Here is a 14,638-nt window from a genome sequence, read left to right as displayed (position 1 = left end):
ATTGGAAACATCGAGTTCCTACCATTTGTACGTGAAGTCCGAGGCTGATAAGGAAAAGGCTAAGCCCTCTGACTTATTTAGTCGGGCATGTTAATCTCTCCTCTTAGACCCAATGAAATCTCAGAAGACCATTATCTACTCAAATTCTTTTCCGTGAATTTTCAGATATCATGCTACAGTCATTCCTATCCCTGTTATTACAAACCCATACGACCAGTTACTACAAAAGCATAAGTTATAATCGCCAAGTTGCATGAGAAGTATCAGAGATGGTAGCGGTGAGCACGCATCAAGCGCGCGAAGCTTACAGTGATCTGACTTGCAAAATCATTTTTCAATGTAATCCCATTCTACATTTCTTTTATCCTTCGGTTTCAGTAATAATCCTAATGCCTTAGAATCACATTCTCAATAAACAGTGAATCAATCAAAATCACAACATGCCTTCTCGTAACAATTGATTTCCCCTGTCACTGGACTCACTGCAAGTCTTTCACCGCTGTACGCAATATCTTCACATCATGGATGGGTCTGGGAATTACAGGGGAAGGCATGTTAGTATTGCTTCACCTATCTACGTGAAAATATGCCTCTTAACAAAAAGCTTAAAACTAGCTTTCCCTAGACCACTATCAGAGAGAAAGTAGAAACATAAATATTTCATAGCCTTGGATTGCATATATAAGGAAGCAAGACTTACCTATCTGTATTATCTGTTTGAACGCTACCAAGTCTCTTGATAATTTCCATTCCCCTACATACCCTTCCAAATATTGTGTGCTTCCCTGGATGATACAGGAAAACCAATTGAGTAAGCATATTATCAATCATGGTATATAAAATCATAGACAGATTGACATAAGAATGGGATAATCCAAATCATAGGTTCATTGAAGATTTAATGTGAAGGCAAACAAATGGAGGCAAACATATGATGACAAATCTATCTGGAAGGGGGCTCCTGTTCTAGCCTAGTAAAGTCGGGCAGATTTTGAGGCAAAAGTGAATGACATGAAAACTAAGAGCTACAACACAAATTTCAGCAAAATGGAAGCGCCTTTAGTACAATCGCATCACCTGCTTCATTCTTTTTATGTTTCCACTCCATTGTATCAAAAAACAATCATGTTGCCTGCTTCACATTTCTGCAGTAAAGGTCCAAGAAGGGGAGGATTCTTTAGTTTGGAAGATTGAGAGGAAAGGAAAGTTTAGTGTTAAATCTTATTATAGGTTTTTAAAAGTGGAGAACAACCCCTTATTTCCAGCAAAGGAGGTTTGGGGTTCGTATGTCCCTTTAAGAACCCCTTTTTTTACTTGGGAAGCAGTTTGGGGTAAAATTTCTACTGTTAATATGTTAATGAGGAGGGGTTGGTCTATGGTTAATTGATGCAATCTTTGTAAAGAGAATGAGGAATCGGCGGACCACATTCTAATTCATTGTGGTAAGACAAGGGAGCTATGAACTTCGGTGCTTTCTTCTTTTGAGGTGATGTGGGTGTTCTCGGACTCAATGAGAAATCTGCTTCTTAAATGGAAAATTAAGGGCCTAGGGAAGAAAAAGGGTGTAGTTTGGAGAATGGCGCCTATTTGTTTGTTTTGGTGTATTTGGGGGGAGCGAAATCGAAGAATGTTCTAAGAGGAAGAGATGTCAGATACGAGCTTGAGGAACCTCTCTTCTTGAGTGGTCTCAACAGATTATGGACTTGGACTATCTCTCTTTTCTGAATTTGTTGGGTGATTGGAGTGTTGGTTAACTTTGTCCTCTCTAGGTTTTTTCCCTCCTTTGTTGCCTTGGGTTTGGCTTTCTTTGTATACTGCCTATGTACATAGGGAGCGCCCCCTGTTTTGGCGTGTTTTAATTTAATTTTGTCTCTTTGTCTATCAAAAAAAAAAAAAAAATCATGTTGCCTGCTTCATTCTTTTTTTCCTCCCTTTATCATTCAAAGTTGATTTTTTATGTACACATAAAACACCAAAACAATACCAGATCTTTTTTAAATCGGTTATCTTTCTTCATATATAATGGAGAGATAAATCATGGAAAAGCACATACACACACCCGAACCTATTCCTTAGGGAATGGCAGCTTTACATGTACACCCAACACCTAAAGAAAATCCCCCATCTCACTGTGGAGGAACTTCAGATTTTAATTTGTCAAGTAGCATGTTCCTCTGCAGGAACCCAACACCAGTCTGACTGATATAGAATCACTTAAAGCTAATTCTGGATGGAAAATGTTTCCTAAATATGCCCTCTTCCCCATTGTGTGCCCATTCATGAACTGGTGCTTGCAAACACATCTGCCCAAATTTGTAGTTACCCAAAGCTGTCATCTGGTTCTCAATAATTCTAACAGCCAGTTTACCAAAAAAGCATCACACAAGATGCAAGGATTTATGTATATACTTATATATATATGTAGGACCAGAAATGAAAATAAAAATAACATTAAATTTTTTTTAAGAAAAGGGCTAACTACCAAGTGACAAATGGACAAGAAACAAGAAGGTATCATGGACATTAGACAAGACAATATCTTGAATGTTGTGATTATTCTAATGACAGAAGAAAATTTCCAGAAACCCATTCTTGGATATCAATAGTACACTAAATGTTGGATATAAATGAATAAGAAGAAGAAATATCAGATAACAATATTTTTAAAATCTACAGTAAGGACATAAACAAAGGAGAAGGAGAAGAATAAGAAGCTGTAAGCAATTTTAATCATGTAATTTCATGCTCACAGCCCATCTGCAAGTGCTGACAAAGATTGCACAAAGTTATGAGTCTATGAGAATTAGATCAAGCAGATAAGCAGAATGTATTCTGGGTGTGATCCTACAACGGAATGCTTACAAGGTGTATGCTAATTAAGTGGATCAAAGAGTGTAAAAACAATCAAGAAAGGTCAGCCCTCACACTTATCCTGTTTCCCGGTGATAAAAGGGACCCACTTTTCCTATTTACAGGAGAAAAAAGTTTGCATATTTCATGAACATTCCATAAAGATAGATTAAATAAATTGTAATGGTAATTATTGAGTAGGATCATATTGTTACCATCCAGTGATTGTGCTGGGGCCAGGGTAATAAAGAATTGGCTTCCATTTGAATTTGGACCAGCATTTGCCATGGATAAAATACCAGCTCCAGTATGTTTCAGCTCTGGTTTTATCTCATCCTCAAACTTTGATCTGAAACGTGTTAAGAAACAGGTCATGATATAAAATGAAAGTTTTAAACATAGAAGCTAATACATGCATGGGGAGCATGTTTGAAATTGAAACAAGCAAGGCGTGAGAAACTGAATGACATATAGGTTTGCAATATTATCATTGATTCATTATGTTATTTATCCATACCTTACTGCTGATCCCATCTCAAAACAATAGATAAAATAAAATTCCACACTGATACTAATCAGAATGCCACGATTAAGTGAAATTGTAAGAGAGAAAGTGTGTTAAAAATTTAATGATACAATAATTCTATCAACCAATTCCACATTGTGGGATGGGGTAAACCGTTCAAAACCATATTCAGTTTGAGGAAGCTCAAGATTATTAAATAATATTTATTGAATATGGTTGTTAAATCTAAAATTAACAGTTTGTTTAATCACATCTCTGATGTTCTTTGAGTCCTAAGATATAATTTGAAACAATTCAGATCTTGTTATGACTAGTCTCTTTCTGGAAGAATTGCTACATTTTCAGGACAGAATTTGAGATGTCCGAGATCAATACTCAACACAAAGTTTAGATGTTCAATAAAAATGAAGGGGCAAATATCATAAAGAATAAAATAAAATCACACTTTGATCCATAAATGGATTCTCCTCCCCTTCCTGTGCCAGTGGGATCTCCACCTTGGACTATGAAATCCTGCTCAGAATAAAAATAGAAATGTTAGCATTAAGTTCCTAGAAAAGACCTGCCACATAATTTTTGGACATGTTCATTTTTAGTTTGCCCTAGGTTCTCATATTGAGTTTCCTTTACAAAAAAAATTCACCCACTCTAAGGAGCGAGAGCAATACTTTGATGATTCTGTGAAATTTGACGTTGTCGTAGTAGCCTCTGCGGGAGAGTTCTAAGAAGTTTCTGCAAGTTCTCGGTGCGTGCTTGTAGTAAAGCTGTTTCACAAGCAGAAGATAATTTAGATATACGGATCTTTTAACTACCGGTCTGTTTGATCGCTGAGAAAATGTGCAAAAACTACATAATGAATTAAATATCTGAATCTGAAGATTTTTTCTTATTCGGAACCTAGAAATTCGAAAAACCTCCACTAAACCCATCCTAATATAACGACCTGTTTGGTTGAGCTTGGGTTTTTCACTTTTGAGAAAAGCAGAGAACTTATAGATTTAAGAAGAACGTTTTTTCCCGGATTTTCTTCCCCGGATTCTCAGGAACCAAACAGACGGTAAAGAGAGGGAAAAAAAAAAAAAACAATAACAAATAAAATGAAAAAAAAAAGTGAGACAGACCTCGACCGTGAAAGAACCCATGGAAGTCTCGAGAGTGACTTCTGGAGCTCCTCCATCTGCACTTCCCCACATCCTAGAGAGACTCAGAAAGCAAAGGGTGTTCGGTGTTCCAGAGAGAATGAGAAGATTATTCACATTTCACAATTACCCGATGTGATTCTTTTGAAAATGGACCCATGGGCCTGGCCAACCGTCCGTAGTCCGCCCCCAATCATAAGTTTCCAGAGCAGGGGCCCACATTACACAAGTATGCCCAACCAATGGCCACTGGTTCCGATTCCTGTTGCAACGGTCTACTAATCGGACGGCTGTGGAGAGAGCAAACATGGAGCACGTGATACAGGCGCATATATGCCGATGCCACCGCTCCATCCAAATCCTAACGTTTGAAAAAATGAAAACGGAAACCCTAACAATGCCTCTGCAAAAAGCAGGTAGGGGTGGGTGATCCCTCGAGATTGATCAGGCTTCCCGAACCGCCTAGTGGTTCGATGGGCGGGCCGGAGATATTCGGAGGTGGATTCTACGGTGTAATCAGACGAGCAATTGTAATCGGAAACGGCTTCGCAGGCTCAGAGAATCAGAGCATTGGCTTGGTTCGTGCTTTGGGGCTCTCCAATCACCAATCCTTATTTGTGAGTAATACTGCAGTGCTTGCATTGATTTGTCTATGTTATGTTTCCAATATTTATTTGTTTTCTGCACTGTTGTTCATTTATTTTTTGGCAAGCTTTTTGAATCTTAGCCTCTGTTTGGTTGCCGAGAAGCCTTTCTTGGACCATGAAGAACTAAAACCTCCACGGAACTGAATTTGTTGGTTGATTGAGTTGAGTTTTTCATTTTCTCAGGAACCAAGGAAAGGAAAAGAAACAAAAGTTCTGAAAACTACTTAACTATTTTCTCAATCAATTTTCATCCTTCTTTTCCTTTCCATTGATCTTCCCACGGTCCAATCTTTGCCTGAAACTTAGTTTGATATTCTTTTCTTCTCCTCAGGTTTCCCAGCAAACAAAGACAAACAAAACCAGGAACTAGTATTTGTTTGTTTTATTGAATCTTTTTATATTTGATTAGCTTGGATTTGGCCAATGGAAGTATAGGTCAGCGCCCTTAAGTACCCAAATTGATGAAGAGAAATTAACATATTGCGAATACTGTAGTAGGCTTGTGATACTTTGCTAGCGGTCCCTAATTTCTTCAAGGTTTGCACTTGTCTTGTTCGAATTCTCAAACACAAGAAAGTAATTTTGCAGAACATGTTGCAACTTATTTTGACAATGTCACTAATTCTTTTGTTACTTTTCACCAAGAATTTCTCATTCACCATCACTTTGGCAGCGTGTTACTAGACCAAGAGGAGGAATACATGAGCGGCTTCATTGGCTTCCAGTTTCTCTCCACAAAAAATTAGACTATGTCATGAAGCAATTCCAAACAGTCAGGGGGAAAAAATCGATCCATCTTTCAGCTGAAAAATGTGGTAGTGCAGGCTTATAACTCTTTTCAGTTTTACATTAAGTATGAAAAATACAATAATGAACATGACATGTGCTGTTGATGATTGGGGTGGATTTGATTTTTTTTTTTTTTGGCATAAAGAGGTCTTAAAGACTTTGAAAAGAGAATATAAATTGAGTTACCAATCCAGGAGGATTGATTACCGTGTCTTTCTAATGAAAATGGTGTTGATGCAGGCGTGTTGGATATCCTAGAAGCTGATGCAAAGCATATTTCAAAAATGGCTCGTGAAACTTTTGAGATGTATGTTCTCATTTTTTGGTTTTCAATGTCCCAACTTCTAGTTTTTGAACCATCTTTTATGGAGATGAACTTGCAATTGAAAATTACGTGTAATTATCCATTATCAACAAGAACTCAATATGAATATATTGTTGTGCCATTTGTGGTTTATTCACTCCAATTCCTCTAATGCAAGATAGATTTTAATCCAATCTAATAAGTATTCTTTATGTAGTCAAATATTACCTCAGGACTCTAGGTAAATTAAGGTTGGCTGTTCTTTTTCTCTCGACCTACATTATTGCAAAGCAGGAGTTAAATATATGGATGTAGCTTGACTTGACAAAGGGGATTCTTATAGAATGGTTTTAGGTTGATCATGAGACATCTTTGTTTGATGTGAATAAAATCCTGAAAGAAGGGGAAAATAGTTAATTCACTTTGGAAGTATAGGTGGCTCTTATATTTAGGGCTTTGGGTCAAAGCCTAATCTTATTCCCTTCGAGGAATTTTTCTTTCTTTTATTGTTTTGAAGAACCCTAGCAGATGTTTTATCATTTTGGAATTGCAAAACTTCTGATTCCCAGGATTGAGTCATTCAAGATGGATCACTTTTATAAGACAAACAAGATGGATTTTTTAAAAGAGGTCAGGACAGCAATGAATGGATTTCTATAGAATTCCAGCGGAAAGACACAAGTTTGTAGAATGTTTATAAGAAGTTTGCAAGTAGAAGCTAAGTAGTCATTCATCACAAGGTGAAGAATGTGGTTTCTCAGATAAGAAGAAATATTAATAAAGAAGGAATCTTTGTTGATTCTCATAAGTGAATGATTTCTTGTAGGATCAATTAACTTGTTAGCTCAATTAAATGGATTCCAACTTTTCTCGAGTACAGGTGAAAAGATTTTCAAAGGTTCAGATATGTTAAATTAATCTTCTTTTGTTTTGTTTTTTTTTTTCAGGGATGGCCCATTATTGGTGGTTGCATCTGGTAGGGATACCATTCCTGTTGCAAGCTACATAAAACAGTTAGCTCCAGAAAATGTTTTTGTTGTTCAGGTTTGAGATATCTTTCTCTTATCTTGTTTGTAAATTTAGGGATGACAATTCATTGGTTTTTACACTATTGAAACATATTTGTTTCTGAAATACTTGACCCATATCCAGTATCTCCTCAACCTCTTTGGCATTAAGAACTTGCAAGAGAAATCCTAGATCTTCGCCCCTAACAAAATTTTCATCATTGGTTGACCCATCTTTGAACTTTTCCAATGCCAGACACAGGATTGAAATCTTGAAACGTACCAATTGAACCTTTCGAAGAACTTGGAACGTGGTTCCCCTCACTGCAAGAAGCTATGTCAATGAGAACATCACAACCATCACTCATTCTCTTGGGATTAACCTTTGCTGAAATATTTGTCCACCCTCCTTGGACACCACTAGCAGAAAAGAATTTTCCTTCCTCATTGTGACCACAATTTTGAACCTCTAGATCTTCTAAGCACCACCCACATCCCCCCATCTGAAGTCTTCTCTTACTCAAACCCATCCATGATAGAATATAAACCATGTTGTTTTCCCTTGAGAACCACCAAAGGAACCCTTGCTTTCATTTCTCATTCCCTGCGAAGACTGTCTTCCTTGCTCCGCTAACCTCATCCAGCAGCCATGCTGTCTCCTGAACCCTTCGTTGCAAGAGATCAGTCATCCTCCTCCTTTCTGTTACTGCAGAATGATCTTCTGAGCCTCTTCCCATGTCCTCCATTTCAAATTATGCCCTGTCCTAGTGGAACAACTTTTGCCTACTAAATCTCTTCATTAGTTTATTAAAACTTAAGCATTTGAAAGAGAGATGACATCTAAATGGATTTTTTTGTTTTATGTTGCTAAAGCAACTTAGGTGCTCTTAGGAAAATGATAAGTAATGCTTGCCAGCTATGCAGGTAATCAGTTTGCTCTTGAAGTAATCCACATCCTTTTTTCTCTGCTACCATTTATCTAACATATGTTTTGATCAATTATTCATACGGTTTTTATACCTTTTCATTATTTCTCTCTTTCATGTTTACTGAGTTGGCTATGGTGCATTACTTGCTCCTATATCCAAGTACTTCAAAGTTTTACAGCCTTGATTTGAACATTTTTTTTTTTAATTGCATTTGTAGATACAACACCCGAGGTCAGGTCTGAATAGGTTTGATCTGGTGATTACCCCTCGTCATGATTATTATCCATTGACCCCTCATGCACAGAAACAAATCCCTTGGTTTCTCCGGAGGTGGATAACTCCTCGTGAACCTCCTGACAGACATGTGGTATGTTTCAAGGGGTTAACTTCATTGGGATAATTTCAGTTGGGTTGGTATGATCAAGATACAGCTCACGGTTTAAGCTTTCGAGTATCAGGTTCTGACTCTTGGAGCTCTTCATCAAGCTGATTCTGCTGCACTTAGGAGTGCTGCTTCTGCCTGGCATGACAAATTGGCATCTCTGGCCAGGCCCTTGTTGGTGGTTAACATTGGAGGACCTGCAAGTAATTTTCTGAATGTGTATTTGGCTTTTTCCTGAGAGTGATTCTAAGTTGATTTGAATGGATAAATTTTTGGTGAATTATTTTTGGGGAAATATTCATTATATCCCTGAAAGAAATATATAGTGAAAATGATAATTTTTTATCGAGGTGGTTTCATTGAAGATCCAAAATGGGAACACAGCCCTGTTATGTGTGGGGTGTATGGGGTGAAGAAAACAATGACCATTTAGAGCCAGGACCAAAATTTTGAAGCAACATTGCAATGCAAAACTAACTGGTCCACATTAAAGTTTGTTATAAACATTTACAATATGACACCACCCAGGTGGAGATAGCAGTTGCACCTTCAAAGCTCCAAGGAACTCATGTTATTGACTTGTGGTTTAGTGTAGTAGACTTGAAACTGGTTTGCAACATAAGTGGCACTATGATCTTTTACTTCAAATATGATATCTCACTTGCAAGAGCTGCTTTATTGGTTGGAGAACCACAAATTGAATTCCTCTTTCTTCAATTTATTCCTGCTGTTTCACTTTCTAAATCAGTTATAGAAAGATTGTCCATCTCTTACAAGTTGTCCTTTTCCTTAGGCAGTTGTCGATATGGTGCTGACCTAGCAAAGCAGTTAACGGTTTTACTACAAAATGTTCTATGGAGCTGTGGGAGCCTCAGGATATCCTTCTCAAGAAGAACTCCTGAGAAGGTATAAATGCTTGCAGTGATCGGTTTATACATTTTCTTGATGGGTGGCTTACTGTTTCTGGTTGTGTCATTGACAGGTATCCAAAATATTAGTAAGAGAACTTGGTAATCATCCCAAGGTTTACATTTGGAATGGTGAAGGTACTCACTGATCCTTAACTTAAATTTTCTAGTATATGTCCTACTCTTACAGAAGATTAGTTGACACATATTTGTGTGATACTGCTTAGAACCGAATCCACATATGGGGCATTTGTCTTGGGCTGATGCCTTTGTCATCACAGCTGATTCAGTGAGTATGTTGAGTGAGGCTTGTAGTACTGGGTATGTTTAAATAATGGTTTTCACCCTCTTTGCAATGGTTGGTTTAAAAGTATTTTTCAGACTGAAGTTTATCGGTTCTTATCATTACTTTTTTTAATTTTGCAGGAAGCCGGTATATGTAATTGGAGCTGAGCATTGTAAATGGAAGTTTGCGGACTTCCACAAATCTCTGCTGGAACAAGGAGTGGTTCGGCCATTCACTGGTAAAGAGAATGTAAGTGATTGTTCTGTTCTATGCTGCTGATTATTGAAAAAATTGCAGAAGAATGTCCTCTCGTAATTATGGCCATATATCATGTTTTTTTCCGATGTTGATCAATGGGAATATATAGGCTAGACTCTAAACTACCGTGTTTGTGGTTTCTTGTTTTCTCTCTGGATGTCCTGTAAATGGAAGGGGTCGATGAAGTCCGGGAGTGACGGGAAGAAATATTGTATTTTTCTTCTGTTCCTCTTATGCTTGTCAGCTTATGGGTCTTGCCACCATTGTGTGCCATGTTTTTTTTACTAATTTGTTGCTTGGTTTTCCAGATATCTGAGAGCTGGAGCTACTCTCCATTGAATGACACTGCAGAGGCAGCTAGTCGAGTGCATGACGCGCTTGCAGAGCGTGGATGGAAAGTGCAATCATAATGGACATTTTTTTTATAGGAAAATCATGCTTTCATACATCGATAACAAAATAAAAAATAAAAAATAAAGCTTTTAAGGACTCCAATTTTGTGCCTCGTACTTGAAAGCCCTTCCAGCCTCTGGGGTGTTTCACCTGGTTTCTACCGGTTGAGAAGAAGCAGTTGCTTTTGCAGATTTGAAAATTTTCCTGATTGGTTTTTCCATACCACATCAATGGATGTTGCCGTGGGTTTTGAATTTTGGTTCAAAATGACCCATTTAGTCGTAAATGTATATAAAAAAAACCAGAAAATGGGATTTGAATTTATAAAAATCAAATTTAATGTATAAATTTAAAAGTATTTAAAATTTTATACACTCTTTTGTCAAAGATACTATCTTTTTATGGTGTATTATCTTTGACCGGGATCATCACAAGTATTAATTTTTATCATTTTAGGTATTATTTTTTACCATTCTAGATATTATATTTAATGGCTGGGTTTATGAGATTTGAATTTTATTTTTTTTAATTATATTTTATAATTTTTTTTTTCAAATAAGTGTAGAAACAAACTTTTCTCCTTCCCCCCCCCCTAAATTTGGTTTAAATTGCATTTTGGCATTTGAAACTCGCTTTCTAAATTTGTACTAAAGTCGGATTTTCAAAATATGGATTCAAATTAATGTGAAAAAAAAAGAAGCAAATCAAGAGGGCTAATTTGAATGATAGTTTCAAAATATTCTCAAAATCCAGATTTTGAGAAGTTGGAGAACTTTAGAATGAGTTTGGGCTAAAAATAATCCCATTGTCAAACAAATGCTTTTTAGAAACTTTTGTTCAAAATAATCTTTCTCATCCTTCATTTATTATTATTTATTTCTTAAAAAAAAATTGAAACAGCATTTTCAATATATATTTAAAATATTTTTTGAAACTATAATTTAAAATTTATTGTCAAACTATGGTTTGTTTCAACAATAGTTTTTAAAACAAGTCTAAAGTTAATATTTTGTTTGGCTCAAGGAACAATTTGATCCCCTAAGGCCATGTTTTTTTGATAGATGGGAATAAGGAATGGGAATGATTTTTTTTTCATTCCTATTTCTCCTTAAATGGAAATGGTTTGGTAATTCAAATTCTTACTTTTGGATATATATATAACAAGAAGAATAAAAATGAAAAAAATTGACAATAATATCAATATATATAGTTTTAAATATATATTTTTAATTTTCATTTAACAAAAATGATATATTTGAGAGTTTTATATTTGGCTAAATAAGAAAAACCTATTTGAGGTTGTGATTTAAAAATAAATTTATTTTTAAAAATTAATACTATGGTTAATCTTTTTCTTAAAAAACAAATTTTAAAAGCAAAGTAACAAATTTAATAATTTTTCAAAATATTATTAGCAATTATTAATTTTAAAATATCATTATTTATTTTTAACAAAATAAAGTAATCATGCTTTTATAAAAGGTTAATATTTATAAAAAATATATATATAATTTATGATTTTACATAATATTAATATTCATATTTTATTAAAAATTATTTATTTTTTAATTAAAAAATGTTTTTATTTTTAATAAGATTCAGAATCAAATTTATTTTATATTATATACATTGATTTACAATTTATTTTTTACAAAATCAAAATAAAAAATTATTTTTAAAAACAATTTATCCAAAAAAAAAATTATTTTTAAATTTTTGAAAAGTATTTTTAAAATAACTTATAATAGGAAATTAAAATATCTCCGGATGAATTGAAATCCTGTTTATAAATAAGATTTCACTTCCTTTTCAATTGTTGTTAATTCCATTTCTATCATTAAAAATAGGCATGATATGTGTATTCCTAATTCTACCGAACATGCCCCTGCATCGTTAGAAAAAAGTAGAAGCAGGAAGCAGCCTGGCTTGCGAAGATAAAAGCCGACAACAATTAAGCTAAATTCATGATTGTGTATTTTTTTGCTGCTTATAATTGATAAGCATTTGCTTCCGCGACTGTCTGGGTGTAGCAACATAGAAAAGGGAATTGCGTTGAGCACACTGGTTCATGATAGTGTATTTGTTTGTTTTTTTGTTATAATTGATGTGCGTTTGCTTTCTCTTTAGCCCCTTTTCTCTGCAACTCTCAGGATGTCCTTACATGTAAAAAGGACAAAGGTAACTCAATCGACAACTGCGCTTGATTTATGACATGATTTGGTCGAAGTATTCTTCCAAATTTCCAGACAGGAGCTCTTATGCAGGTCAGTCTCGCTAACCATATACAGGTCAGGCCCACTGACAGATTGGGAATTATTATTGATTACCTACTCTGAGCTCTTTTAAGTGGAAATTGTTTAAAGTTTTTCAATGATGAAAAGATCTAGAAAACTAGCTGACAACCTTAAAAGACGTCTTTATTGATCTCTTTTAGTGGGAGATGGATGATGGCAGCTTACAACATTGGGTTAGAGAAGAGAAGGTGGTTTGGTTGGCTGATTGAGAGTAAAGTTGGTTAGTTATATCAAGTCTGTATTTCACATTTATTATAGTACTTTTTGTAGTAAAGCCTCTTCATGATATCTTATGATTCTTATCCATTATCTATGAAGCTCAACACTCTGATACGTAGGTGAAAAATGGCAGGAAGCAATTGTGATGATGGTTCAAGTGGGTATTAATTACATATCATTTGGTTGACTTGACTTTGAATGTTTGATCCACCAACTCCTCCCCATCTGCCCAATTGCATCTCTCTGTTTGTTTTGTTATTGAATTAGGATTAAAAGTGATTTCAGATTGGCAACAACTGAATTATAGACCCACTTTACAATTTTATAGACTGACTGTTTAAACCAACTCTCTCCTTTTGGTTTCTATATATATATATATATAAGGTTCATCCATATATCCAGCCATCTTCATCACAAGCTTTGAGTTGTCTCCTATTTCTTTCCCTCGGACGCATAAACATATCCTACAACACAAAATGAGCAGCGGCGCCAACGCAACTACAATCGATGTCCCAGAGACAAGGGCTGAAGCCAAAGGGAAAGCCCCTCTCATTGCAGCTCCCATAGTTGCAACCACTAAAGCTACCCCACACCCGAATGCAGGATGGAAGAAGGGGCTTGCTATATTCGATTTCCTCCTAAGGCTAGTTGCTATAGCAGCTACACTGGCCGCTGCTACCACCATGGGAACTACTGATGAAACTCTTCCCTTCTTTACCCAGTTCTTCCAGTTCCAAGCTAGTTTTGACGACCTGCCTGCGTTTATGTGAGTAATTTTTATTACATCTGGAGAGTTTTTTCCAAGAAGGAATCATTTTTCTATGCAAACCTATTGATCAAAATTCATACTATTACACACGTAAATGCAGGTTTTTCGTAGTTGCGACTGCTATAGCCAGTGGCTACCTCGTCCTCTCTCTACCCTTTTCATTAGTGAGCATCTTTCGCCCACATGCGCAGGGAATAAGGCTGCTTCTGATCATCTCTGACACTGTAAGCTTCAGCTTCATTGTATTTGAAAGAAAAAAAAAGGAATTCCACCTTAAGTCCCGTGTCGGTTGATTGCAGGTGATGCTTGCTTTGACCACGGCTGGGGCAGCCTCAGCCACTGCCATAGTTTACTTGGCACACAACGGCGACTCAAGCGCAAATTGGATAGCAATCTGTCAGCAATTTAGTGATTTCTGCCAGAGTGTGAGCGGGGCCGTGGTGGCATCATTCATAGCTGTGGTTATCTTCATGTTGTTGGTTATGATGTCTGCCTTGGCTCTCAGAAAGCACTGATCAGAGGATGATGCGAATCGTTCATATTGAATGTTCTCCTCGTGGTTTCTTTCTTATTTCAACTCTGTTGTGTGATCGTTAAAGGAAAAAAATTATGTATAATTGATTTGTCTGTACAAGAAAATTTGCAATGGAAAATCTATCAATATTTGTCATATCCTTATTCAAATTATAACATTACAGGGTTGTGGCATTATGGACCGTATTTTTCATATGCATTCTCATTTGATGATGAGACTCGTTTTTTATTTATAAAAAATTAATTTTTAGAAAAAGACGTATTAAGTGATAACGCACTTGAAAAATGTGGATTCATAAAATAAGGATTCTAATTCTCTAAAAAAATAAATAATTTTTCAAGAGAAAATGAGTCTCATAATCTAATAGAATGCATGTAAGGTCCACATACATCTCAAAGAATTT

General features: G+C 35.8%; 3 protein-coding genes across 6 annotated transcripts; 2 read left to right on the top strand and 1 right to left on the bottom strand.

The window, feature by feature from the left end:
- Positions 1-136: 136 nt before the first annotated feature.
- On the bottom strand, positions 137-4,638 carry LOC117920505 (peptidyl-prolyl cis-trans isomerase CYP18-2). The gene is made up of 6 exons (XM_034838085.1): positions 4,498-4,638; positions 4,045-4,140; positions 3,828-3,889; positions 3,066-3,199; positions 701-785; positions 137-531 (listed from the first exon to the last, which is right to left on the bottom strand). The coding sequence occupies exons 1-6, from the start codon at positions 4,567-4,569 to the stop codon at positions 480-482; spliced, it is 501 nt and encodes a 166-aa protein (XP_034693976.1). The 5' UTR covers positions 4,570-4,638; the 3' UTR covers positions 137-479.
- Positions 4,639-4,796: 158 nt separating this feature from the next.
- LOC117920504 (mitochondrial fission protein ELM1) lies at positions 4,797-10,641 on the top strand. 4 transcript variants are annotated; one of them, XM_034838082.1, is made up of 12 exons: positions 4,797-5,132; positions 5,836-5,977; positions 6,192-6,258; positions 7,203-7,299; positions 8,409-8,558; positions 8,650-8,776; positions 9,367-9,479; positions 9,556-9,619; positions 9,709-9,802; positions 9,908-10,016; positions 10,200-10,236; positions 10,334-10,421. In XM_034838082.1, the coding sequence occupies exons 1-12, from the start codon at positions 4,989-4,991 to the stop codon at positions 10,339-10,341; spliced, it is 1,152 nt and encodes a 383-aa protein (XP_034693973.1). In that variant the 5' UTR covers positions 4,797-4,988; the 3' UTR covers positions 10,342-10,421. The 4 variants fall into 4 exon arrangements, with proteins under 4 accessions (XP_034693973.1, XP_034693972.1, XP_034693975.1 ...); XM_034838081.1 differs by lacking the exon at positions 10,200-10,236 and adding an exon at positions 10,509-10,641 and having other exon boundaries at positions 4,810-5,132; positions 10,334-10,473; XM_034838084.1 differs by lacking the exon at positions 10,200-10,236 and adding an exon at positions 5,494-5,699 and having other exon boundaries at positions 5,041-5,132; positions 5,836-5,974; positions 10,334-10,641.
- A 2,341-nt stretch (positions 10,642-12,982) lies between these two features.
- LOC117921005 (casparian strip membrane protein 1) lies at positions 12,983-14,370 on the top strand. The gene is made up of 3 exons (XM_034838740.1): positions 12,983-13,697; positions 13,801-13,924; positions 14,000-14,370. The coding sequence occupies exons 1-3, from the start codon at positions 13,408-13,410 to the stop codon at positions 14,213-14,215; spliced, it is 630 nt and encodes a 209-aa protein (XP_034694631.1). The 5' UTR covers positions 12,983-13,407; the 3' UTR covers positions 14,216-14,370.
- The last annotated feature ends 268 nt before the right edge of the window (positions 14,371-14,638 follow it).

This window comes from Vitis riparia, chromosome 8 (assembly GCF_004353265.1).
Source record: "Vitis riparia cultivar Riparia Gloire de Montpellier isolate 1030 chromosome 8, EGFV_Vit.rip_1.0, whole genome shotgun sequence".
Classification (NCBI taxonomy): Eukaryota; Viridiplantae; Streptophyta; class Magnoliopsida; order Vitales; family Vitaceae; genus Vitis; species Vitis riparia.
The sequence above is the reverse complement of the archived record's forward strand: the minus strand, read 5'-3'. Positions and strand labels throughout refer to the sequence as shown.

What these genes read in the sequence shown, in the direction of transcription:
- LOC117921005 (XM_034838740.1), top strand. Translation starts at nt 13,408, where the DNA reads ATGAGCAGCGGCGCCAACGCAACTACAATCGATGTCCCAGAGACAAGG. An exon ending in GACGACCTGCCTGCGTTTAT is followed by an intron (nt 13,698 to 13,800) that starts GTGAGTAATTTT and finishes ACGTAAATGCAG; the next exon opens with GTTTTTCGTAGTTGCGACTG. An exon ending in TTCTGATCATCTCTGACACT is followed by an intron (nt 13,925 to 13,999) that starts GTAAGCTTCAGC and finishes GGTTGATTGCAG; the next exon opens with GTGATGCTTGCTTTGACCAC.
- LOC117920504 (XM_034838081.1), top strand. Translation starts at nt 4,989, where the DNA reads ATGGGCGGGCCGGAGATATTCGGAGGTGGATTCTACGGTGTAATCAGA. An exon ending in CCAATCACCAATCCTTATTT is followed by an intron (nt 5,133 to 5,835) that starts GTGAGTAATACT and finishes TCACTTTGGCAG; the next exon opens with CGTGTTACTAGACCAAGAGG. An exon ending in AAAATGTTTTTGTTGTTCAG is followed by an intron (nt 7,300 to 8,408) that starts GTTTGAGATATC and finishes TTGCATTTGTAG; the next exon opens with ATACAACACCCGAGGTCAGG.
- LOC117920505 (XM_034838085.1), bottom strand. Translation starts at nt 4,569, where the DNA reads ATGTGGGGAAGTGCAGATGGAGGAGCTCCAGAAGTCACTCTCGAGACT. An exon ending in AATTTCACAGAATCATCAAA is followed by an intron (nt 3,890 to 4,044) that starts GTATTGCTCTCG and finishes TATTCTGAGCAG; the next exon opens with GATTTCATAGTCCAAGGTGG. An exon ending in GGAGGAGAATCCATTTATGG is followed by an intron (nt 3,200 to 3,827) that starts ATCAAAGTGTGA and finishes AACACGTTTCAG; the next exon opens with ATCAAAGTTTGAGGATGAGA.